A 25,297-nucleotide genomic window follows, 5' to 3' on the forward strand; every position below is an offset into this window, starting at 1 on the left:
ACAAAAAAGTAAAAAAAAAAGGAGCAGATGACAAGGATGAACTGAAAACCAGACACTTAAATAGACTGAGGGTCAATTTAAAACAAAACATGAGCAAGGACAATAACATAACTGACAAAAAACAAACCATAGTTTACAATCCTTACAATAAATGAATGTGTTTTCTTATACTGCTCATAGAAGACTAAGATTGTGTCTGAATTCACTCACTTTGAAAATGTAGTGCCCTGGAAATTTCCCAGAAGTCACTAATGAGCATCAGTGCTCAATAGATTGGCAAATATAAACCACTTTGACCAGTTTATCAATTCAAAATTTTATATAAATTGGCTTTTTTATAAACCATCCAAATTTTCATCATTGGTGCAAAGTGGATGCAACATTAGTCTTCGTAAATATTTGTATTCATTTGGTTTTTCATTTTGAAAAATCGATGATTTCATATTTAACCCTAGAAAGCCCACTACATAAAAGAATAGACAGAAAATTATTTTTTTTTGGAGGATATTAAGAGTTTTTTAAACCCTTTGATAAAATCCACAGAAAGAATTAAATTTGATAATTTTTTTACAAAATCGATTCTATCATTTATGCTATATTCAGGTAATTTAGTAAGTTTTTACTCACAACAATGTTAGTTTAAGATGCAAAACTCAATAGTCAAAATCTAAAATTTGATCCACACAAAATGCAAAACAATGAATGAGTAATATAAATTTAGAAACTTGCTTCAAACCTTTCCCGCCAGAAGATTTCTTGGAAGCAGCCATTTTCAAATGATCAGGAAACCCCCCTTTACTGCCCCTAGTGGAATGATAATGAACTACAGGGCATAAAACATGGACTAAGTTATGTTTAATGTATTTTTAAGGAAAGATCTGGTCATGCTAATGAGATGGGGTCTCAGAAAAAGGTATCAAATATGATACGAATGGTTTTAGAAGGTTAGATAAAAAAAATCCCCCAGATGTAAGTAAAAGAGTTAGAAATAACATCTAGTTTTAGGCAGTTTGGTGTCTCTTATTTGTCACATTATATTTGACTTTGTCAGCACTGTTTTATAACTTTTTTGTCAGCTGCCTTCGTTCTTCTCCACAAAATTTGTGAGTGGCCGGGGTGTGAGGGCGCTACGGCGGCGCTTTAACCTCATACACACATTTGTATTGATCCATACAAGCCTCAGTGACTGTTGCTACAGAGCAGGCTGCCCTCCTCATTCAGGTCTACCCTACTCACCAGTGAGTGTCGGCTAATGAGGAGACCCACACACCCGACACTAATAAACCGTATACTCGCATCAACATCTGAGCTGCCACCAACCCTGCCCTTTCCCTCCTGCCTCACCCAGCTACCCTCAGTCTCCGTCTTCACCCCCCTTTTTGCTCTGCCTCTTTCTCTACCTCACTTTTCCTCTAATGAGTTGCAACACTGATAACGAGCCTGATGATCTTCCATTGATTCAGCTATCACTTGCTTGTCTGGTAATTGATCCGTAGCTGAGCCTCTAGTTAATTATATGGGCTTCGACATGAACCCTTGCCCCTCAGGGAATTCTCAAGTCCTGCACAATAATAGTTTTAATAAAGGAGTATGAGGATCCTTTTTTCCACCCTTTTTTTTTTTTTAGATAATACTTTTTTTATTTTTTATTTTTCTGTCTTCCCGTTTCCCCTCCAAATTTCTTCATCCTTGTATTTCCACCACATGGTCATCACTATTAGGAAGAGAAAAGTGGGGGTGGGTGAAAAATGAGGAAGAAGAGTGAGCACTATTGGCAGAGTCCACTCCTCTCTCCCACAAATAACAGCCATTAACCAGCCAGGTCAGAAGCTGAGCCACCAGCTTGACTTGAAACACTGAGTGCCACTTGAAAAACCCACAGACTAGCACATTTACTGACAAGAGGGAGGCAGGAAGAGGGGGGGAAAAAAAGGACGAGGGAGAGCAAAAAGGAACCTTGGCGGATAAATTGTCACTTAATATAATTAGCCTAAGACTTGTGAATTACCTTTTCAATAGGAGCGGAGCTGGTTGTACACGGGCGGCAGTTGACACGTTCAGGATTTCTGAACAATGCTGCTTGTGGCTCCTGACAGGGCATTGTCCACAAAAGATGAAGATGTAGCCAAAGATTTAAAAGCTCAGATAAGAAAAAGTAAGACAAAAGGCAGAGACGGGAGGATGAAGGGAAGTTAAGGACTGGAGACAAAAGGCTCGGATGTACATTTTTTTTTCAGGTGAGCGCTGTAGAAATCCCCATATGTAACAACTGGTGTGATAATCTCAGCAAAGGTTAACGTCGCACTGCCATTAGTGCGTGGTACAAAAGGCTTTTAACAGACAGCCGAGCAGCTGTCTCCAGCAATTTAGCACAAAATTTGAAGTGACTTTAAGGAGGCCATTTAATGCAGCCGAGGAGCCAAGTTCTCTCTCTGTCCCTCTTTTGTTCCTCTGCAGTGGAAAGATCACTGTGACATCTCTGTCTCGCTGTGGACCAAGCTCCTGCTCTGTCATTTCTCTAATGATAGTGAGGGGGGGTGGAGGAGGAAACGAGATGGGAGATTTAAAATGAACAGACAAAGATCAGAAGGTGTTGTTTGTCCTAAGAAGTACAGATTTTTTTTGTTGTTGTTTCCAATGTTCTATCTTATTTTTTTATTTCTGTGTCTGCCTCTCTTTCCTCCTCCATCCCTCATTTTATTCCCTTACCTTTGCTGCTGTGGGGACCAATTTGACTAAAATGGAACCTCTTCCTCATTTTTTTCTTAATTAAAATCGGAGAGCCTCCGCGGACGAGGAGGAGGAGGAGGAGGAGGAGGAAAGGGGAGAGAGGAGGTGCGTGGAGTGAGCGTGCGTGCTGGCGGTGGCAGATTGCTTGCGTTTCATTAGGCTTTCATTAGAGTTGCAGCAGATCAAACAAAGGCAACCGAGTTTTTAGGAGATCTACCATTCCAATCTCTTTCTTTTTTTAATTTTTGCAATAAAAGCTAAGATCAATTGTTGATCAGCTTTTATTTCTTTTTGCCAGAACACTAAACTGTTTGACAGCATGAAGGAAAAGTGCAGTGTGGTGAGTAAATTGAAGTTGGAAACAGCTTTTTCCTCAAACCAAAGTGTGTGCGCTCACATTTGTGTGAGGCAGGACGGTCCCACAGGAGAACTAAGCTGCTCTGAGACATGCTGGCCACTCACACAGCGCAAATGGTAATAAGGCAAAGGGTGGGGGGGGACAAACGCTTCCCCCCTCCTCCTCCTCTTTCTCCTTCTTGGTGAGGCCCCCACCTTCCTTCCCCTCACAGAGGAGGTGTATGTATGTGTGTGTGCAGCACAGTGTCATTGAGCATCTCAGAGTGGAGCGGCACAGTTGACTCAGTTGAGCCTGCACCGGCCCGGCACACACACTCCTTAGCAGCTTGGCTCCTGGTCTCCGGCACACACACATGCACACACTCACACACATGCACACATGCGCTGAGGAGCTCACTTCTTGCATAGCGGCGGCGGAGAACAGAGAAGTCAGAGAGAGATAGGAGCAAAAGAGGGAGGACACTGACGTCGAGAGAGGGACACGGTCACGTAGAGAGAAAAAGAAAAGGAGGCAGGGAGAGCTGGATAGTTGGTGGCTCCCTCCCACACCTCATCTGCACTTTCCTGGGACAGGCACAGATTTGATGGTAAGAGACATTTGTGCTTTTTTTTTTATTTTTGGAACTTTTTTCTTTAGTGTTGACATTTTTCTGTCCAGACTTCAAATGTTTGCTTCATAGTCAAAATTAAGAAGTTTATTTTGAAATTTCTGCAAGGAAATTGTTTCTGGCTGACAACTTGTGCATGTGTTGATTGTGATTTCTCCTGTTCTTGCATATGCTGCACGCATGCGTTTGAATGAGTGCAGACAGGTGAACTTGGGTGTTTGGAAGCGTCTGTTTTGAGTCAGAGTAAAATGACTGACAGCTGGTTTGCAACCAAAAACTCAATCTACAGACAACATGCACCCCTCCTCGCCAACTCCATTACCTCCCTCCCCTCACATTTTTTTTCCTGTTTTGCTCTCTTATCGCTCACCTTCTCAATGGCTTCAACTTTCTCACCTCCATCCTTCTCCCCATCCCTCCTCACCAGTGGTCCGCTCATCTTCCCCGTCCAACATGAGGCCACCCCTGAGGAAATACACTGCCGGCCCTCTTTTCCATGTCTTCATGAGAATAAACTCCACACACACTTTACCAAAGAGACCTCTCGCACACATCTTCTCCTCCGTCTCTCCTTTCCTTGTTATCCTCCTTTAAACACGAGATGAAAAAAGCCAGCACGACCCCAAAAGAACCCACCTTCACTGACTTCTTTTTCTTCTCTCCTCCTTCGCACTCCCACATCCCTCCTGCCCTCCCTCCCCGTGTCTCCCTTTCCCTAAGTCCAAGGAGGCAGAGTTGGATGTGAAAGACAGAGAGAGTGACACGGTCCCCCCAGAGCCCAGCCAAGACCCGGAGCCGCCGCCGAGGCCACCTCCAGCTCAGGGTAGCGGACCCACCGGCGCAGCTGGCATTTGCGTGAGCATCCCCTCCAGTAGTCAGAGCAGCCGCAGCAGAAGCAGAGGTCTGGGTGGCATTAGCATTGTTAGCAGCAGCGCTGAGGGAGCAGGAGAAAGCTCCATGCAGTTCAGCACCAGACCGCCTAGTGCTGAGCAGCCGGGCTTCATGGGGACATGGCAGCAGAGCACTGACAGCAACCTCCTCTACAGAATGTCCCAGCAGGTACGTCAGCTCACCCTCACCTTCCTCCTTTGTGTGTGCATCTTTCCTTTCACAGAGGCCAAACTTTTGTTTTCTTTTTCTAATTTCTCTGTGTTGTTCTTCATTACTTTCTATTATTATTCCGAGAAAGTGTTGTACATGTATGTTGCTTGTGCGGGGAAAAAAAAGTGTGTTTTTGTCTTTGTGACATTTCAGATCAGGATTCTCACCTGTCAGTAACTCACCTTTCACCAACATCACCTTTGATGTAGGAGAGTTTCAGAATAAAAGCTTGCATGTTAAAGTTCTGTAAAGCATGCTTGAAAGACTTTTTGTGTTGATTTACTCAGTGCATGATCCAAGCGTGTGTAATTTTCATATGCTATGCAATCTGGTTCCCCACACTTTAGTTAGGAATTGTAAAGTTCAAGAAAACCCTTTTTTTCTTTTAAATAATTTTTTAAATTTTATTGTCTGGACTCCACACATCCATTCTCAAGTCTGCGTAATTGGACTGCGAGGGTGTGGAGTTTAAAAGCAAGCAATCGCCATGTTTTTGTAACCTCTGTGCCGATAAAGCCTCGGCCAGGGGCTCCCCTCTGGGACGGGCTTATTAACTTCATGTGGCCGAAGCAGGAAGTCCCATGCGCGGTCACAGATCAGCAGAGAAGCCGTGAACGAACCGAGGTCTGGAAAAGTGCTGGTGATAACGGATAGTGTGCGCACACAGAGGAAAGTCCACATTTCCTCCCGACATTGCGGGTGTTTACCTTTGATTGTAGATGTTATTTCTTTCTTTGTCCCCCCTTTTTTATTTTCCTTCTTCTCCGACCTAAAACAACTTAAAAAAGAGGGTGAGATTTCTGCTCGAGAAGAAGTGGTTTCGGTGGAGAAATGTCTGGAATCGCGCTTTGTGCCATCTCCAGCAGCTGTGTGCGCGCGTGTTTCCGTGTGTCCGTTCGCGCGCACGTGTCTGAGGGAGAGCCGGGGAAGATAGAGAACGGTTGCTGGGTTGCAGTTAATCATAGCGGGACCTGCGTGCTCTCCGTACCATGCACATGCTGTTACGCACCCAGGCCACAGCGGCTCTTGCGCAACAGCATCACCGCGGCTCCGAGTTGTAAATAAACACACGTTATTCTGTCATTAGTAGTTTTATCTTTAAAAAGAAATATGAAAACTTTTTAACTTCTATTTATTTTACATTATTATTTTTACATTTTGCGTCTAAATACCTATTTTTGAAATAAATTCTTAAATTAACTTTTTTTAATATGATACTATTCTAAAGACGATTATTTACACAACTTTTTGCACCTGTTCTCATTCAGGACTCTGCCATCCTGCTTCGTTTTCATGCGTTTTTCTTTTTAAGGACTTTTGGGCAAATTACGCACGTAAAAAAGTGATGGATGGATCGTTAGGCCGGCGTCGGCGAGCCTCCTTTTCTTCTCTCATCTGCCGACTGAGCAGGTGGATGGGCCCCTGCGCTCTGCTGGGACCCCACGCCCGCACCCCCAGCCCCTTTTCTACAAATGCGCGCCGTTGTTTCAATATAATCAGCCGTGGGACCCGCTTATTTATCCTTCCTTGCACCACTCAGAAGACATCTTTTCCATGTTTAGTAGGCATGACATAAATTCTCCAAAGGAAGCCCGTTCCTTGACAGACTCGCCTTATTGGAATCTAACCGATAATGACTTTGTGTTTGCCGAGCCTGGCGCACCCAGGGGTGTTGGAGAGAGATGGGCTCGTGCATCCCCTCCACCCCCCACCCCCTCTCCTCTCCTCTTCCGTAAAGATCGCTTGCGTGACACGAGAAATGCGGTATTTTATCGTTGTTAGGCCCAATTATATGTGATCAATACTCGCGCAGGAGAAGTCTGCGCAGCGCGTTTAGGAGACGCGCTCCTGGATGGAGCTGCGACTCTTCCGAAAATCCTTGTAAATTACGCACAAACAGACACACACACACACACAAAACCTAAGGAAAAAAAATGTACTGAGACATAAACAGAGGTTGTCTTTAAATTCCTCTACTGCCTGCAAATAAGATGTGGTTTGCGGCAGGTGTGTGGTTTTCTTGGTGCGTAATCTTTATTGGCCACTCCAAAAGCAGCAAAGACTTTGCAATCAGCAAATAATGACTTCGTTTTTTAAACGACTTTTTGTTTGTTTGTGTTTGTCCTCACTGCTTTTTCCAGAGGAAAAGAAAGAGAGAAAGAAATTCAACTGAAAGAGATTGTTTTAGCAAAAAACACATATATTTATTTAGATTTATTTATTCTATTGACTGGATTTTACTTTTTGTGTGATTTAATTTTTGCCTGAAATTATTTGGTGACTTTCATTTTTTAAGTAAAATGTGCAACATAGGGTTTATGTGATATTTTAAAACCTTGTATTTTCTGACATGAATTTGATTTGTTTTGGATGATACGTAAAACACATGCACGTTCTGTTTATTTTGTTTTTTATATTTTGCATTTTCTTAAAAAAATGAACGAAAAAATGCGCATTGAGCCATTTCTTAACCAAAATGTGTACTTATATTTTTAAAGGCCTTCGTGTTAAAATATTTTTCGAAACTGCATAACGTTGGATGCTACTAAATCAACTCAAGATCTAACAAAAATAAACAATAATTTATAAAAATCTATTAAATAAATTCGATAAAAACCTTCACTTTTTCCCCTTAATTTCTGCAACAATGTGTTTATAAGAAAAAAAAAACTTTCAGAATTGCAAAAAAAATCTAAATAAAAACAACAACTAAAAAACATTTAGAAATTAACCAAAATTAGAAGCTATTTAATTATGTTGTGGATTTTGCGCAGAGATCATACTTAGAGCATTAATTGACCCGCAGCTTTACGTGCGTGGCTCTGAAAATCGACCCCTGCAAGTTAAAAACTCCGGAGTTAAGTGATACCACGGGCCTAATTGGCTCATCAGGGATGTTTCCTTTACAGCACAGCAGCCGGAGGCCGCGTTGTTTCTATTTATTTCATTATTTGCTTCGCTTCGTGTCGGAAAAACGTGGGAAAAATAAAAACGTGGGGTTTCTGAAGGGCGCGTAAAACCACAGTTCACCTCCACCTGAGGATCTGCTGAGGCCACCCGGGCTCTGCGCGCGCATCTCGGAGGGAAAAAAAGAAAATAATGATAACAAAAAAGAAAGTAGTGTTTGTGTTCACTTTAAATCTATCTCTAAAATAGCCTCTTCCTTTTCTTTTTGCAAGGGTGCTGTAACGCGGCTTCCTTTGAAGTGCGACAGGTCGACTATGGGCCGAGACCTGGAAGAGGTACAGTGGCATCACAGTTTGCCTGACTTCTGTCTGCTCCCAGCACTGCTTGTTTCTTAAAAAACAAAAACAAAAAAAAAAACAGAGCCCTCTGAAAGTCCCATGTGAACCAAACAGGGCATTTACAGTTGTGAATGTGTGCCCCAAAAATATGGAAGACTTCATCAAAATGTGTCATTTTCATAATTGTTTTGCATTTTTCCTACCAATAAAAGGGATTTGCATGAATATTTTCATATTTTGTATGATTTTAGTTTTTTTAACACAATAATTTGTTGTGGGGTTAGATTATAATAATTCAGGCAAAATCCTTCTCCCAGTGGCAGATAGTTATGTTATGTCATTCATAGTGTACAGAAAAAAATCTAAACTTGTCCTTCATGTGTTTCGTTTCCTGGCCGTTTTCATCAGTGCTCTGCATGTGCAGCCTGCTCAGTCCCTGTCAAAGCAGTGAAAGTGCCTGGCATTTGCTTTCAGGGTACGATGACAGACATATTTGTGGAACAGCTCTGCTTTGTTTTGTCTGAGTGAAGAAATGAGCTAGATATTATCCTCCACATACAGCGCGGATCGCGGTGCGAGCTCATCTGTGTATTAATGTGCTCATAGGGGCCTGTAGCAGTTAGTGTGTGTGCAAACTTTGTTATTACATGGTGCTATACAGATGTGTTGCACATCGCATGTGTGCTTCATATGCAAAACTTTTTTTTTTTTTTGAGTGGGACTGGAAGGCAGTGATTTGACGCATATGTGGAGAATTATCCACAGTCAGTGGATGCGTGTGTACATGTGTGGTTACATTCAGCTGTTATTATTTCTGTGTCTGTCTTTGATGGGTCATTGCACATAGAACATATGGATGTCTATACATGCATGTATCTGGTGTCAAGTGTGTGTCCTGATACTGTGTGTGTGTGTGTGTGTAGGGGCGTTCGTGCTTTTGCCATTTATTTTTCTGAGTGGGTGGCTAAACAGTCATATGCCAGTTGTGTGAGTGTGCGTCCGCTCAGTGTGTGTTGGCTGGGGCTCCATGTGTGTGCGGGTGCGAGCTGAAGTGTCTCTTGGCTGGCCCTGGATGGAGAGCTGGAGGAGAGCAGAGGTGAAAGAGGAGATTTGCAGAAACGACACGCACCACTTCCCCCATTACTACTTTTTCTTCTTCTGCTTCTACTGCTCTGTCTCGCGCTGCCTTTTTTCTCCTCTCACTTGCGTTTCCAGTCTCCTTCTTCTTCCCCCACCTTCACCCCCCTTCTGTCTTACTCCACCTTCCATTCTCAAACGCTAAATCAGATTGTCCTGCGGTTACAGAAAATTGTATGTGTCACAGAGCGTCTTTCAGTACTTGAAAATAAACCAAAACGATGCATTAAGAGGCAAACTTTAGGCAACATTTTCTGTCGTTGATGTGATCTAGCGCCTCAAAGTTCCAGCAGGTCAAATCACACTGACCTCTAAACAAATTTAAAAGCTGGATAAAGAGTTGCAAAAGGTGTGCGTTCATCTCTCCTGAAGGCACCAATTAATTTTATAGGAAAAAAATAAATTACGAAAGAGAAAGGGGCCACAGATACTTATGTGTTTACCGTGTGAGCACTCTATTAAGAATCCATCTCGCTTGACGAAGTAGGAAGATGCACAAGGTCCCATTCATGCGGCGGTCCCCACTGTGTTTACCCAAGAAGCCACCAGGGTGAAATGACGTCTGCAACATTTTTACCTCAAACGTGTGTCAAAATATGAGCTGCATATTTCATTTGTAGGCAATTACTTTGTGTTTGATTTCAGCCAGATTATTTTTTCTTTAAATGTTTAAAGATGGAGCTTTTATCTGGTGCCGATTGGGTTGCAGCCTCTGTAGTTGTGTAGTGATGCCCTGCAGGAGGGGCAAGCCTGACTCTTGACTCTGTGTGCGAGACTGAGGGCAAACAGCGATCAATAAGCATCATGTGAGCAACCCTCATGGGCTCCAGGTCAGCTGTTTCCCGTTTGTCCCGAGGAGACAGCCCCCTCACCACCATGGAGAATGCTTGAATGATTTGGAGGGATGCAGAGATGTAATCACGGAAGTCCAAAAAGGGGGTTTTCTTTTCTTTGTGTGTGTGTGTTGTGCGATGGCTCAAACGCACAGCCGTCTGTGGTGAAATATGTTGAGGGATCACTTTTGGCAAAATAATCATAAAAATATTTGTAATCTGGATGGAAAATGAAACGATTGAAGGGATTTGAGAGGTGGAATGGCACCAAAAGATTTAGGATTTGTGTGACAACTTCTTATGTAAGACAAGCTGAAGAAGATTTAAAACATTTTAACGTCACAGAGTCCGAGTGACCTTTTCCTCTTCTCTATTACACATACTTTTTTATCGTTTAAACTTTATAATGCATTTGAGAGCAGTTTCTTGATTTGGGGAGAAGTCGCCGGTGTGTAGAGGAAGTGTGTGCTTGAAGGGCCAGTCGCTCAGGATGTCACCACCCCGCCACTGCCTAATGAGGTGGACGTAAGCACACACACACACGCGCATGGCAGGAATGCAACAGCTGTCATCCAGGTTTTAGCAGCTATGAAAAGGTGAGCGTGTGTGCAAAGTGTCAGAAGCTTATTCCAGAGGGATTCTTCAAACCCGTGTCGGTATTGTTTACCAGGCCACCGGCACAGCGGATGATCTCAGATAAGAGAATTTTGTGTAAACAAGACGAGAAAGGAGGAAGCGCACGCATATATTTCGCGTGGTATTTTGAGACGCGAACATATGGAAGAGACATTGTTGTTCTTTTGAAGCTGTTCTTTCCCTTTCTGCGTCCAAAGGAAGGTGACATTAGGTGTGACCTGCGCTAAGTGACAGGAACTTGGGCATACTTTCACCATGGCTTCTCCCTTTTCCTGTTATTCCTCAACTCCTGTTATTTTGTTTGCCTTGGAGCGCAGCCAGAGCGGCGGGCAAATCGACAGCCTACTATTTTTACATCCGTCTTTAAGGACCCCCGTCTGCCGGCTCCTGCCTGCAAATTTGCCCCATCAGCAGTGGCAACCAAGAAGAGCTCTCAAGGCACCCGAGCCTTTCATTTTTCTGTTGGCGATGTGACTAATGCTGTCACTGTTATGTGAAAAAGCACTCACGGTGAATTGCTACTATTATTGTTAAAACCATCATCATCATCATCAGCCATATTTATAGTTATGGATAATGATAGTAATTTTGTTCGCGGCTTGTAGTTGTCTGTGTCTCTTTCACCTGGTAATCCAACATGTACTGTTAGGTGACTATTTCCACTGTAGGTTTTAGATGCGCCGGCCAATTTTCAAAGTTGTTGTTTGAAGAAAATGGCTTTCCAACAGGCAACACACATTTCATGCCCACGGCTCACATGTGCAGAGGTGGAAGGGGGGGATGGACAAGATTAAATGCTTCATCTCTTAATGCATACGTTGAGCTCGTGTGTGTTTGTGTGTGAGGAGTCTTTTTCTTCAATGCTCACTCTTACTTTCATTTTTCTTGCGCTCCCATGTTTTATTCTTCGCCGATCTCTCCGCTCCGCTCTGTTCTGTCTCCAGCTTGCCATAGGGATTTGATTGCCAGAGGCCCAGGGAGGATTTTTTAGGGAGGTTCTGGAGAAGGGAGGGTAGTGGTACCGGCTGTGGTAGGCTTTTAGCCAAGGTACACTCACACACACACACACACACACACACCCACAGCCCGACGCCCACATGCACGCACAGATGCATACACTCTCAATCATATCATGCCTTTTGGGTACATGTTCACTCTGGAACTTTCTGCGTTTAGCCGTATACGTCTTCGCTCATTAGCCACCTTTTTGTTGTGAGCAAAGTGTTAACGCAACATGTGCAAGCATTTGTTTGCACTCTCTGCTGACTTTGTAAAGATGTTTGCGCTGTTGGATTAATAACATTTAATGGCCACTGTTAAATGCAGCTGCCTTGGCATCCTACTGCCTGCATTTTTCTGGCTTCAACTCCGGGTAGCTTTTTTTTTTTTTTTTTTCTAAACCATGCCTTGAGTGTATGCATGCAGCGCAGTGAAATACCACTGTGTGTGTGGGCTGGATGGGAGAGGCATTGTGTGTTGTCACAGAGCATGGCTTTTCATTTACATGGGGTCCCCACGGGTGGCTGGATTGAAGCATGCGAGCAGATCACCAAGGAAGAACTTTTGTATTCCACTTTCCAACAGTCTATAATTCCAATTAAATCACAAATTACCTAATTAGCCTACAGTGATATACATCAATTGGAACGACTCTGGATCCTGCAGCGTGTTCACTCTTAACCCCTTCTGACTTTAACAGAAGTGACAGCTTCGCTCCTTTCCAACGGGACAAAGTGAGAATGCATGTTGGAAAAACGCACGTTAAGAAGAAGATGTGCTTGTGTTGTTGACTGGCTGGCTTGCAGCCACACATAAACGCCTGCTTTCTTTCTCGGTGCTGATGTTTTTCTGTGTTAATGGCCTGAGCTGCCTCTTCCTTTGTCGGGAAACACACTCCACCATAAGTGCTTTGTCTGCTGCATGATGCGTGCGACTCTGACTGCCATTTAATATTTTATGCCATTTAATCCATTTGATATGTTTCCTCCAATAAATAAATAAATACAAAACAGCTTTAATTGGTGGCTTGTTGATCAGTTAGTGTTTTTTTTTATTTTATTTTATGGAGTTTGATCTCTTAGATCAAATGTGATGCATCACTTTTGGTTGTGCGATAAATAGGATTTTGGGGACAAATGTGCCTCTTTCTGATACATCAATGAACTGGAAGACATGTTTATGAGTTAATGAAGTTAAAACATTCTGATGAAAAAGAGGAAAAGCAGCCGACAGTTTTGGGCTTCCGTCAGGAGGCGAGGAGGAGCCTCTCTTTGGAGATCAATTGGTAATAGTCTGAAGTCACAGAGGCGATTAGAGGCGTCAACTTGCCTGTGTTGTAAATGCTGTCAGATCTGTTAAAGGAAGCCTAATACCTCTCAGGTTGAAAGCTGTAATAACATCAACTGTAACTGAATCCGCGGGGAAGTGCAAGTCAGTCTGCATGTGCCCGAGCGAGTGTGTGGAAAAGGACTGGGAGGGAAGGGGAAAGTGTTTCATTTTGTGTAGATTACATAGGTGTGTGCATTTGTGTGTGCATGCAGGAAATAAAGCAGGGGCCACGCGCTTCAAGGCGAGAGCCACGGGCTTGCTTCTGGCATTTTTTTAGGCCACCAGATGCCTGTCACTCTTTTAAGAAAAAAAGAGCAAGGGGATGAGGAAGGGAGAAGGACAAAGAAGGAAAAGAGGCGGAGAAGAAGAGGAGGGGGGGACCGCAACACTGCTCAAATCATGTCACGTAGCGCTAATTCATCCAGCCTCATTAGAGAGCGGGAAGGGACCAGAGGGCCTCTCTCAGGACAGGGGCCCGGGCTCACAGACATGCACAGCCACACACAGATATGTGCATACACTTAGTTTTTCTCTGGCACATACTTACACACAGATACAAATTATCTCTTCCTCACATACACACACAAACATACACATACAGATGACACTGGCACATGGCGCAGCGCGGGGGCAGTTTGGGGAATAGAAAATTGCCTTCTCAGGAAGGCCCTGGCCAATTAAGGATCTGACCGTATTGAATGTCAAGTGTTAATTTAGGCTTCCCCCCTCCTCCCACAATGTCCCCCAGCTTCACCCCTCAATTTCCCAGCAGTGGAGGTGGTGGTGGGGAGGTGAACGTGTCCCAGGGATGAGCAAATACATGTCAAGCCAAAGTTGATTGCCTCCTCCGTATTATGTGTCGCAGGCAAGTGGCAAATGTGCCTCCGCCTTTTAGCCTTCGGCGCGCCCCCTTGGGGGACTCCGCGATAGAAGGAGGAGGAGAGTGGGAGGATTAACTGTACTGCAGTGATAAGAATAGGGGGTTTACATGGGGGCAGGGGGTTGCAGGCGACAGAGGGGGAAGTAGAAAGGAGGGTTGGTTTGATCCCTCAGGACTGGGTTGTGACTTTGTTAGTCTTTATTCAACTTCAGCTCACAGAGAGGTACGCTCACACTCTCTTATTCTAAGAATGTAAAGAAAGTTCCTCCTAATGATCTATTGTAAAAGTGTTTCAGGTGGACTTTTAATTATGATTATGCCGTTTTTAGAAAAAAATCAAAAAACCTGTGTCTAGGATAGTTTCTGCAGAGCGGAAGAAACTACCTCTGATTTGTGGGCGGGACTATTGGTGGAGAGTAAGCCTCCCCTCACTTCCCATCATCCTTTTGTTTACACTCTCTACTGCTAGCTTACAGCCCCTCACACCTCCAGTTTAGAGCCAGATGCCTAAAGAAAATGAAGACGTACATGGATCGATTTGTCTGCAAGTGGGAGAAAAACCGATTGTAGATTTTATCTAACAACTACAAGCTTTTTCAACAGCATTTTGATTCTGATTCACAACACTTTGAATAAAGAAATACTCAGAAATGAAGTTTTAATCCTAATTTTCTTTATGTAGAAAAGTGTTACAAGAAAACCAAAAGGTTTTCATCGGAGTGATGGGAGAGGAATAAAAAAAACAAACTTTATTGTCATGCAAGACTTTAAATGGTCTCAACATGCTGGTTGTCCACTCAACAGCCTTTAAAACGGCAGACAGGATTGTTGGACTGATGGTAAATCCCCACCTCCTTACCTCTATGATCTAATAGACATCCACTTAGTCTTAATGGGCAGATTGCCTTTCTCCTCTTGTGATGATTATTTTACTCTTTAAAGGTGGAATTGCCAGCTTGTCTTTCTTATCAAACCTCACTTTGCCTTCTTTTGTCCGTGTATCTTGTGTCACTCCCTCTCACGCGGGTTCCTGGGGAGTATTCAGTGGTGGAGGTGTTAGCGCCTTTCCCGCATTTTCCACAAGATCTCCCGTTTTTGCCCTTCAGCTCGCCTCTTCTTTTCGGAAGCCTCTTTGTTTCACACATGTTCGGCTGGAACACGTGTTCATGTTGAACATGTCTGGAGCTTGTGTCTCTCTGCTAATAGTGGGGATGTTGTGAAATTCAATAGGGAGGGCTGAGCACCGTTCGTTTAGCCCGGTGTTATTAGTGCCTGCTGCTTCTCGCAGAGCCTGTGCGCCACCTGCACTGGCGTGAGCTGAAAAATGTCCACATTGATGTACTTAGCCTCCTCGCATATTTTGATAACTGCAATTCGTCTAAATAGGGAAATAGGACTTACCTGAAACAAAGTAATTTATTTAAGTATCAATATTTATGGCAGATGTCTGTGGAAATAACGTCTAACATTATGGCATTGGTGGTATAATGACTGACAGCCATATGCTTCAATGATACAACGCTCATACCTTTTAACATCTATTTTATCGATCCTCAATCAGTAATAACCCACAATTTTCTATTCTGTCTCTGATCAGTGACAGCCACATACAGGCTTCAGGACTCCAGGAAGAGGGACGCTGTTAAAGCCAAATAAACGCTCCGTCTTTGGGTAGACTTCGATGTCAGCAGAGCCACTGGAGCTCCAGCGGTCTGAACTCAGAAGTCTGTCAAGCTGTAATTGATCACCCGGACCTGGGGAACTGAGGGCGAAAGAAAAGGGTTGTGAAAGGATGCAATAGATAAAGCTAAAGGGAAAAGGAAGATGGAAAAAAGAGGAGAAATAGTGAGACCAGTGGTTTAATCTTTCTCGAATGGCCATTTTTTCCCCTCTGGATGATAGATATGGTAGGTGCGGTGTGTGACACAGATGGATAATGCAGGCGTCTGGGGTGATAGAGTTATAAATTAACACATTACTGCCCCTTAATGTCGACGACTGTGGACAAGCGAACGGCGGCATCCTCAAGCCTGCAGGCGCACACACGTATTCACACACAATTACAGTCTCACTGATGCGTCTAGCTGAACTCAGGATGTGGATTGCTCTCCTCAAGTGGCATTGATTTGTCAAAGCGCTGAATTAGCAGAAACGCTCCAGCTGCTGCTCAATGTTCTACTTTCCTTCCTTTCTTTCTGTACATTTCACTTAAATCTTCGTAACTTTTTCTCTTTCATGTCTACCTTGTTGCTCCCAACTTTTCGGCTTTGTTTTGTCTTCTTGAGTGTGAAGTTTTTACACATTTATCTGAGTTTGCCCTTTTTTTAACCATCCTGGAAAACCAAGTGGCTGCTTCTGCTTTTTCCTATTTTTTGCGCCCAGCTGGGATTTTCTCACTTAAAAAGGAAGAGTTGTGTTTTCTCCCCTACTTCTTGTGGCCCGCACAACTTTCACCAGCCAAAACTGTTATGTCCCTGACTTTAACAAGGAAGCGGCGCATGTATGTGGCTGGGAATTTCATAACCAGGCTTATATCCAGAGCAGCAAAAAGCTTGCACAGTGTAGGGGCCACACACAGTGACAAAATTCTGTCCAGCTCGCTGTTTTAAAACTCACACACACTAATACGTCTACAAGATAACCACAGCGAATTCCACTGGTGTAAATGTCATTTAACAACAAATGAATGTCTTTGGAAACTGTGTGGGGCTAAAGTAAGGGTCACTAGTCCTTCTGGCTGCTGAGTGTGTAGCGGTGTGTTTTACTTGGGCTTACGAGCCGGACAGGCTGTCTGCTTTCTGATTCTGAGTCAAGGCTTCCAGCCAAGAGGTGCAGATTTGTTAGTGTCTACTCCATTATCACCCATCACTCTCATGGTTTTGTGTGTGTGTGTGTCAGCGAGCGAGACTGGGGAGTAAAGAGACTGTCCCCCGCTCTCTGTGGTTCAGCCCAAACAGTTAACATCTGGTGACCAGTGAGTGACCTTCTTCCAGCCTCACACACATTCAGACGTAGACATAAACGCGCACTAAGAGCTCAACTTCATCCAAGCGATGAGTGAATGACCACCCCCTTTCTGCGTCCTCCCCTGCTGAGTGTCCGTCTCCAACAGATCTCCCTGCCATCCCCCGCACAGATGACTGCTTGACGAAAGGTTTTTGGGTGACCAGCGTTTCTATATTTAAATAAATGTTGGGAATCTTTTTCTAGTTTAAACTAATCACAAATATCTCACTCTGAATGTAGACATGTTAGAACATGAAAGGCACAATTAAAAGTCTTCATTTTTTTTTTTTTTTAATGATAGTGCTCCTTATAACTCAGAGCACCTTATGGATTAATTGTGATTATGCTTACAGATCTTAAAGTGATTTTGAGAGGTACACAGCGCTTTGTCATGTTTGATTGGGTGTTGTGAACATTCTAACGTGGCTAGCAAAGTAGCGCTGTCGGACCGTGTTTTTACATGTTACTAACAAGTTTGAGAGTTAGCATAGTCGCAGTACATTTGTTTTAGCGGTTTAAGTCTATTTTTATTCATGCTGTAAACAAGGTTGTCACACGCTACATGTTAGCCACGTTAGCCGCTAATGCAGCTAACATGTAGTGTGTGACAAGTGTAGCAAGCTCTAGAACTAATGTGAACGCAGTTAAAAATCTGACTTACTGACAGACTTATCTCTAACTATTTGGTTTCATATAATGCACCTTATAGGTCAGTGAGTCCTGTTTATGACAATACTTCAGGAATAATGTGGTGCGCCCTATAGTGCGGAAAATACAGTAGTATATTGACAATTCAATGCTTTTACCCTCTTGCAGACTGTAATTCAAATATATCTTCCAATTATTCCCCTTCTCTAATTGTCTGAATAGCTGCCGGGTCTAACACATACTTGTTACTGTTAGACGGTGGTTTCTTTTAATGGCTAGGCTCCGCCCATTTCTGCTCATTTCAATGAATCCTGAAATGTTCATCTGGTGTTGTTGTCTGCATTTTGTGAACAAATTTCACAGCAAAATGAAACCATTAGCTATCACTGTTCTGTCTGCGATGGAATAAAATCCTGTCTCCAATAGATGTCTGTTTCTAATAAACGCCGGGCCGGCTGCCAAATTTTGGGGAATAAATGCTGGGGCTACTATTGGAAGTTATACGGTAATGGTTCTTTTGCAAATTAGAAAAAAAGGGTTCACCAATAGCATTTCTCATTGATTTTTAGATTCCTAATTTTAATCCTTCTGTGAGATTAAATAAAATACTTTAGTAACACTTTAGATGCGGTGATGTGGTGCTGCAAAACACTTAATAAAATGTTGACAAAGATAGTTAATACATTTGTTAAGCTTGTAAGCAGTTTATTAACATGACCTTCGTAGACAATGGTCTCCCTTTAGAATTTGAAAAAGTAGAACAAAAAATATTTAAAATAAATTGTATTTAGTTGATAATATGTACTAGCTTTTGTTTTAGTGTGTTTAAACAAAACATCAGAAACAGGGTGTGTTTTATCCACTTGGTGACAGGAAGAAAAGAAACAATGTCGCAGGCAGAGACGGGTGACACGTGCATCACATGGTTGTGGCATGCCGGGGTCATGACCTTTATCGCCCTGAGCTTTTCCCCGTGTTTTGTTTGTAAGAGACTGTGTCAAAGAGTCAGTGTCCCTTTAAAGAACAGGAAAACTGTGGCTCCCGGTCGATGGAGTCTGGGTGAACAGGGAATGTGCGGAAAGCAGGTCACATGCAGGGTCTAAAGGCAGCATGTTGTTGTGACTGGAGCTCTCCCTCCAGATTACATATGGACCAAAAAAAAAGGCAAAGTGTGTTGATAGGGTGACAGCATTAAAAGGGGGAGATGTGGTGACAAGGGGCAATGAAGTGAAAGCAGAAGTGAAGCATCTCAGCAAGAGGCTCACTTAATGTGAGGGATAGTGAGCAGCCTTGGGACTGGTGGGTGTGGGGGTGAGGGGAGTGCATCCCTCGCCTGAGGCTGATGCATTGTGACAGTCACTTAGAAGGATTTCACTTTCCCTAAACTGTGGCTTGCAGGAAGAAACACCATAAGTTGGGACAATTACAGAGTGAAGGAGATATGACAGGACACATGCAGAGCCATGGAGGGAGGGAGGCAGGAGGGAAGCCAACCAAGGAGTGTGCATTTGTGTGTGTGCCTTCGCTCAGGGGAACACAATCATATAATCTGCTCACATTTGGTGGATTTATTTACAGTACATATGCTGTCCAAATACTGTGTGTGCGTGTGCATGTGTGTGTTTGCCTGCGGGGGCCAAGAGGTGCATGGTGCGCAGCGTGTCAGGCAAGATTTGCGTTTTGCTCCTCATGGTACAGCGTGTTACCACACTACCTCCCTCATTCCTTCACCTCATGTCTGTAACTTAACCTGGTGACGAAGGGCAGGAGGGAGGGAGGAAAAAAAAGAAAATATAAGAAGCTGCAGGGAAACACAGCCAAGCGAACAGACACTAATTTACTGTTTTCTTTAGTCAATCTTTAGTTTTTCTTTTTGCACTTTAATAGTTTGGAGCTTTTTTTTGTCATGCCTTGATAAATGTCCCAAATGTTCTTTTTGCAGCAGTACACTGTGTTACCCCAGTGCCGCAAGCTTTGCCAAGAAATTCAATATAATTTGGGTGTAAGTGGATTCCAAGAAATACACTTTTTCCTGTTTCATTGAGTCGTTTTCCTTTCAGCAGAATGATGTCTTTTCTGTGAGGTTTTGGTGAAATTGTCTTTGCGTTTCTCTGGCTTGTGTTCTTTGCACGATGCACTTCAGCTGTACACGGTCCTGCTAATTTAACACAACTATACAAAAAAGCGCAAAAAAGAAAGAAAATGAATAAAAAGGTTGTCTATATTTCACATGTTATTGGTTACTATTTTAGATAATATCCAAATAATACATTAAAGACAGCCATTGTTTGTAATAAACTAATGCGAAGACAGTTTAATATGCAATACCAGCTTGTTGCAGAAACTTTTATTCTTTGTTGTATAGCTTCCTTGTCAGTATAGTTGTGTTTGCTGCACTGTAGACTTGTATTTTGGTCGGTTATTTGAGATTTACCATAGTATTGACAGCCTCCCCCCTCCTTTTTTATTGGTTTGCTCAGACACAGTCCAGACTTCTAAAATTGAATGGTTATAGTGGGATAGGTTGAGTTCCAGGATGGATGGCCTGATGCAATGTTTATTAAAAGGCATACAGCCGAAAAAAATTCTAAATAAATATTGAAAGGATCCACTATGTGAAAATGTCATTTGAAAATTTTCTATTTTTAAAAATGCAGTGAAAAAAACATATAAAAAAAAAATAAGTATTTTACTATAACCTATCACTTTAAACTATATCCTTCTACCTTTGTTTGTTGAATGACTTTATGTTTTTGGATGGTGTTAAGCACATTTCACCACCTTCTTAACTTTCCTCCAGACTGAATCATTATTCTGTTTAAAGGAATCAAATACACTTAAGCTCATATTTCCACATTAGAATAAAATCTACTTTTTCCCCTCTTAGCACCAGACAGAAAGATTTTTAATGACTTTATCAATTTTCCAATTTTCAGTGTCTGAAAATCCTTTAAAAGCCAAGTTTTTTTCCAAAGACTTTGATGGCCTTATAGTATTTTCATTCAACAAGGTACTCTTCTTATTTATAGCTGACATTATGCTCTAAAAGCGAGGTTAAAACTTTCTAAGAAAAGCAAGTAGAATGGAGGTTTCAAAAGTTGTGTGAATGTTTTTAAAGGATTACCTAAGCTGGAAATCACACATTGTCACATCAGCAGGTTTCAACTCTATCATGATTCCCTTAAGCTACATTTACAACGCCCTCAAACAACGCATATTCAAGCGTCCACTTCCAATGAAAAGCTTATGTCCACACAACCATTGTTGTGCTCTAACTATAAAACGTGCGGCCATTGAACGTGCATTGGAAGTTAAACCAGGTCGCACTTTGACCAATCAGGGACTTGGATTTGGTAGTGAAGTACAGATGGTTCTCCTGCATTCACTGACTTACCAGTTGTTTGAAAATTGATCATGGAGGAGAAATTAAAAATTGCGTCCAGAATTATACATATCACATATAAAGCTATGTAGATGTTGGACATGTGCTAGTAAAAGTAGAAAAAGAAGAAGCCCCTCCCTGCTAGTCCGGTATGAACACCATAGGCTATACTTCCATCCAAGAATGTGTGCTTAGTGTGTTCTTGAACAGGCGTCACATGTCCAGTTTTCCGTAGCTTTAAACTTCAAACAAATTTAAAGCACATTGTTTCCTTTCAGTTGTCTTTGGTGAACCAGGAGCTGGGCGGCAAACAGTCCATTTTTGCAGTCCAGCAGCAGCAGGGGCTCTACAGTCCTCTCGGGTTTTAATAATTTATCTTTCCTTGCTCTCCCTAGATCATGCACTTTCTCCCCGCCACTCTTCCTTTCCCCCTTCCCCCCTCGTTTCATTCCTCTTAGCACTTGCTTCATTTGTTTGCTTTGAGGGGCTAAATCTTGTTTGCACGTATTAATAAGTCAAGGCGGATTATACCCCCACCGCCCTGGCCCTTGTAGCGTCGTGGCTCTCTCTGCTTACACTGTGTTTGTGGCTGGGTGGCTCTGTTTGCCCCCACTCCCATTGACTCAGAGAGGTCTGGTGCGCTGGGCTAATTAGATTAATTCCGACGCCTGTAATGATTGTTCACCATCTATTTTTAATGACTTGTGCGTATCAAAGAATAGTTAACCATGCGACGAGCAGAGCTTGCTCCCTCTGCCCCGTGTGCCAGGCACAGTTGGGGGCGCCAGCTTAACGCTTGAGTGTTAGCATATTGTCACTCTGTGTGTGTGTTTGTGTGTCTTTTTGGGTGTGCATACATTAGTGTTACTAAGAAAGGCACATACATATGGAAAGCAAACAAAACTTCAATAAATTGATACAAACACATTAGAGAAATTATTGACAGATAGGGCCTATTTAAAATTCCATTCAGCTTCAATAAAACTCCTTCTTTTTAAGTCATGTTTTTTGGGATAGTTTGGCTAGGGGTGTGACTTAAACTTATGTGCGACTTTTATTTTATTATTTTTTTGTTATTATTAATTAAATTGCAACAACCACTAGAGGGCACTGTAGGTGTGTATATCAGTATTTGCTACTAACAGTAATGCAGAAGAAGAAGTATCCCACAGTCTTATGCGGCAAGTTGTTCAGAAGTGATACAGACAAAAAAGAATTCAAGAGAATTTTAGGGATTTGAAGTGATATAATAAGATTAGTTAACTCCTTAGAATTTTCTTAAAGTTATGGTTACCTGAATCAAATGTTCAAATGTTTCACTAGATTCCTCCTATGTTTTATAAAGCGAAATATTCAATTTGCTATGGTAGTGAAGTGTGCATATTAGGGGTGTGTACTGGCAAGAGTCTAGCGATACGATACATATCCCTTTATATGGATCTCGAGACTGTACCAGAACAATTTTCTCTTTTTTTTGTATGTATGTATGTATGTCTTAGAAAAAAACTCTACCTGAAATGAAACGTCTTTCATTTTAATCTCATCTGAGCCCACTACAAAGCACCACAATCTGTATTTTTATATGATACTGGCAGCAATGTGGCACAGAGTTTCGGTTCGATACCCATCCCAAATAAAAACTAAGTACATGTGTCATAACAGCAAAAACTGCAATTCTCACGACATCTTGTTGTTGTTCTGGTTCTGGTGTAGAGCTACTCAAAGAGGTTTGGTGTTGTTTGCTGCCAACTACTGGTCGGGGGTTTCACTGGAAAACAAAAGTAAGACACCAAACGAAATATCGCAATGTATCATCAAATTGATGTTTCTCTATGATTTGCCTTTTACGATTAAATATTTTTTTGTATTTTGCGAAAAAAATATTCTCCCAAAGTGCGACTTATATATATATATATATGTTTTTCTTCTTCATCATGTATTTTCAAGATGCAGCGATTTATATTCCAGTGCGACTTATAGTCAGAAAAATATGGTAATTCCAAATTTGCCAAGTACTTTAGTTTCTCTGTCAGCTGTAGTGTGGAAAACAAACAACCTCACCATGTGTCATTTAGCATTAAATCATGGTTAACACCTCGCCATCCCCGAGCAGGAGTCTTCATCACCACCTTTATGCATTTAAGATGTTGCTCATCTTTAATAGATAGATCGAAGTCTCTCCCCTCTTTCTTTACTCCTCTGTATCTTGGCTCCTTGAGAGGGAGCATAAATATTTGAGAGGGAAGCAGTTCAAAAGTGGGGGAAAAGGGGCGTTTAGCGTAGCCATTTGGAAACACAAATGTGAAATGAGAGACTGTGAGGAGTAAAGGAGGGATGAAAGAAACGGCGCAAGATTGTGATTTCGTAATTTTCATTTTCTGTTCCTTTCATAGGTTGAATAAACATGTTCAACTACAACTCCCTTTCCATTCACTCTCACACACACACATGCAGTAGATTTCCATAAAATATTAAAGGAGGTGTTTCCTGTAATTATAGCACTGTTTGCCTCTGCCTCAAAGCCTGATCTGTAATTAAACAGGATTGCACACGTTTATGCCAAGGTAAGGCACGCACAAACACACCTCTAAGACCCAAACTTCTACGTCCCAATCGCCACACACGCACACATTGCACAACTTTTGAGAAGATTGCTGCAATTTATACTCCTGTAACACTTGCTCACACACTCAATGGACTCATTCACTCTGAGGCTTTAGCAAACACACATCCTTCACTTCCTCACACACATTTTTATCGTATCCCACAAGGAGAAGAAAATCAGGAGTCTGTAAAGTACTATCTTTCCCAGACACTCTATTGTGACGTTATCCCTAGTAACTATCCATATATTGATCCACCTCCTTTTTCCCTCCTTCTAATTCTCTCTCATCCTGCCACCCCTCACCCACCTAGCCCTTATCTAATCTGGCTGTGCCACTAATGGCAGCCATTCCCAGCCACGAACAAGTGCCATAATGTGCTCTGGTAAGAAGTTATGATGTGAAATGACCCCATTGATTGGCCCGCATCCCCACTGACAAAGAGAGGTGGCGGCAGTCACTTATTACTGTTAATGAGCTGTGGGACTGGCCCAAAGTGGCATGTCGAGCATGCACATTTGCAGGAGTGCATGCATGTGCCTTCACGTTTATGCTTTGCATAATTTTAGGGCATTACTCCACCTGTCTGTGTCCCGCCACATTCCTGCTCGTTAGTGATGGGAGATCCCACCGTGTGGGCAAGTGACGAGCTTTTAATGGCTGCCACTTGGCATTGTCTTGTCTGTTTTTTTGATGACTCGTGCATCTGTTCCCATTTTAGCATCTGTTGTACACACCTGGGGTTCTGCAGTGAACAAAGCAAAATGCAGACACTTAATGTAACAAATGATACCGGCTTTTAGCTCTTTGAGGGAACCTGGGGGGTCAGCCTATACGCTGTGGAGCAAGAGCTCTAGTGGAAAACAGGCAAAACAAAAGTTTGGTGGGACACCAGTAAGTGTTTATCCACACAAGAGGAGCTTCCTTTTGTCATGAGCTTGCATCTCCACACAGCCACTGTACATTTGTCAAGCTGGCAGCACCTTCCTGGACTAATCCACGGGATGCAACCAATCAGCCACAGTGCATGTGCGACACATGTTTTTTTATTCAATCTTCTTGACTTTTCATGTTCCGCCATCACCAGAACGCTTCCTGCTATTTTCTTCCCGGCTCTGTACAAACGAATAACAGATGTTAAAATCTGGAACAGGCTCTCCCGCTCCCTTTCCTCTCGTCCTGTGCTGCGACTAGCCTGTGACAACCTTTGCACTCGCTCCCTTTTCTCCCTGCGCTTTCATTTTCCCGAAGGCTGCCCATCCCTCGTCTGCTATGTGGGGGACAAGATGCTGCGCCCTTTTTTCCAGCCAGTCCTCCATGTCGGATTTTGAGGTGTTCACTGGGGTCTGCATAAGTATAAACAAGCATGTGTGGACAGCTGTCAGTCCTCACGGGCCCCCCCAGCAATGATATCAGCCATGAAAACAGTAAAAACAATATCCTATTTATATTAAATCAAAAAATGTCATTTGTTTTGGTAGAACTCTTTTGAAAGTCAGTTATAAACAGTGAAGAACGGTTTATTATTTTTTGCGCACATGCATAATATTACAGATATGCTGTTATAATGGAAATATTTACTTTTCCTGTTAATGACTGCAGGGGTGGGCCAGTCACCTTTCAATTAACCAAAAGAAATCCGCCTTTCACGCACGATTTTGACCTCTGAGAAAACTAGCTCTCCACCGCCTGTTTGCTCAGATCTTCCCATAAAAGTAAATGATTAAAATCCCATCAATACGTTTTCTTATTAATAAGATCATCAAAATAAAAAGTCAATGGCGTTTCGTTACTGCATGCATG

General features: G+C 42.6%; 1 protein-coding gene across 1 annotated transcript in view; it reads left to right on the plus strand.

Moving 5' to 3' along the window:
* Window positions 1-4,491: 4,491 nt before the first annotated feature.
* Window positions 4,492-25,297, plus strand: part of bnc2 (basonuclin 2) — a gene marked incomplete at its 5' end in the record, with an annotated part of 88,355 nt that continues 67,549 nt past the window's right edge. Inside the window, 2 exon segments of the mRNA XM_024289729.1 lie at window positions 4,492-4,754; window positions 7,976-8,038. Of these exon segments, the coding sequence (XP_024145497.1) occupies window positions 4,492-4,754; window positions 7,976-8,038 (326 nt within the window).

This window comes from Oryzias melastigma, linkage group LG1 (genome assembly GCF_002922805.2).
Source record: "Oryzias melastigma strain HK-1 linkage group LG1, ASM292280v2, whole genome shotgun sequence".
Classification (NCBI taxonomy): Eukaryota; Metazoa; Chordata; class Actinopteri; order Beloniformes; family Adrianichthyidae; genus Oryzias; species Oryzias melastigma.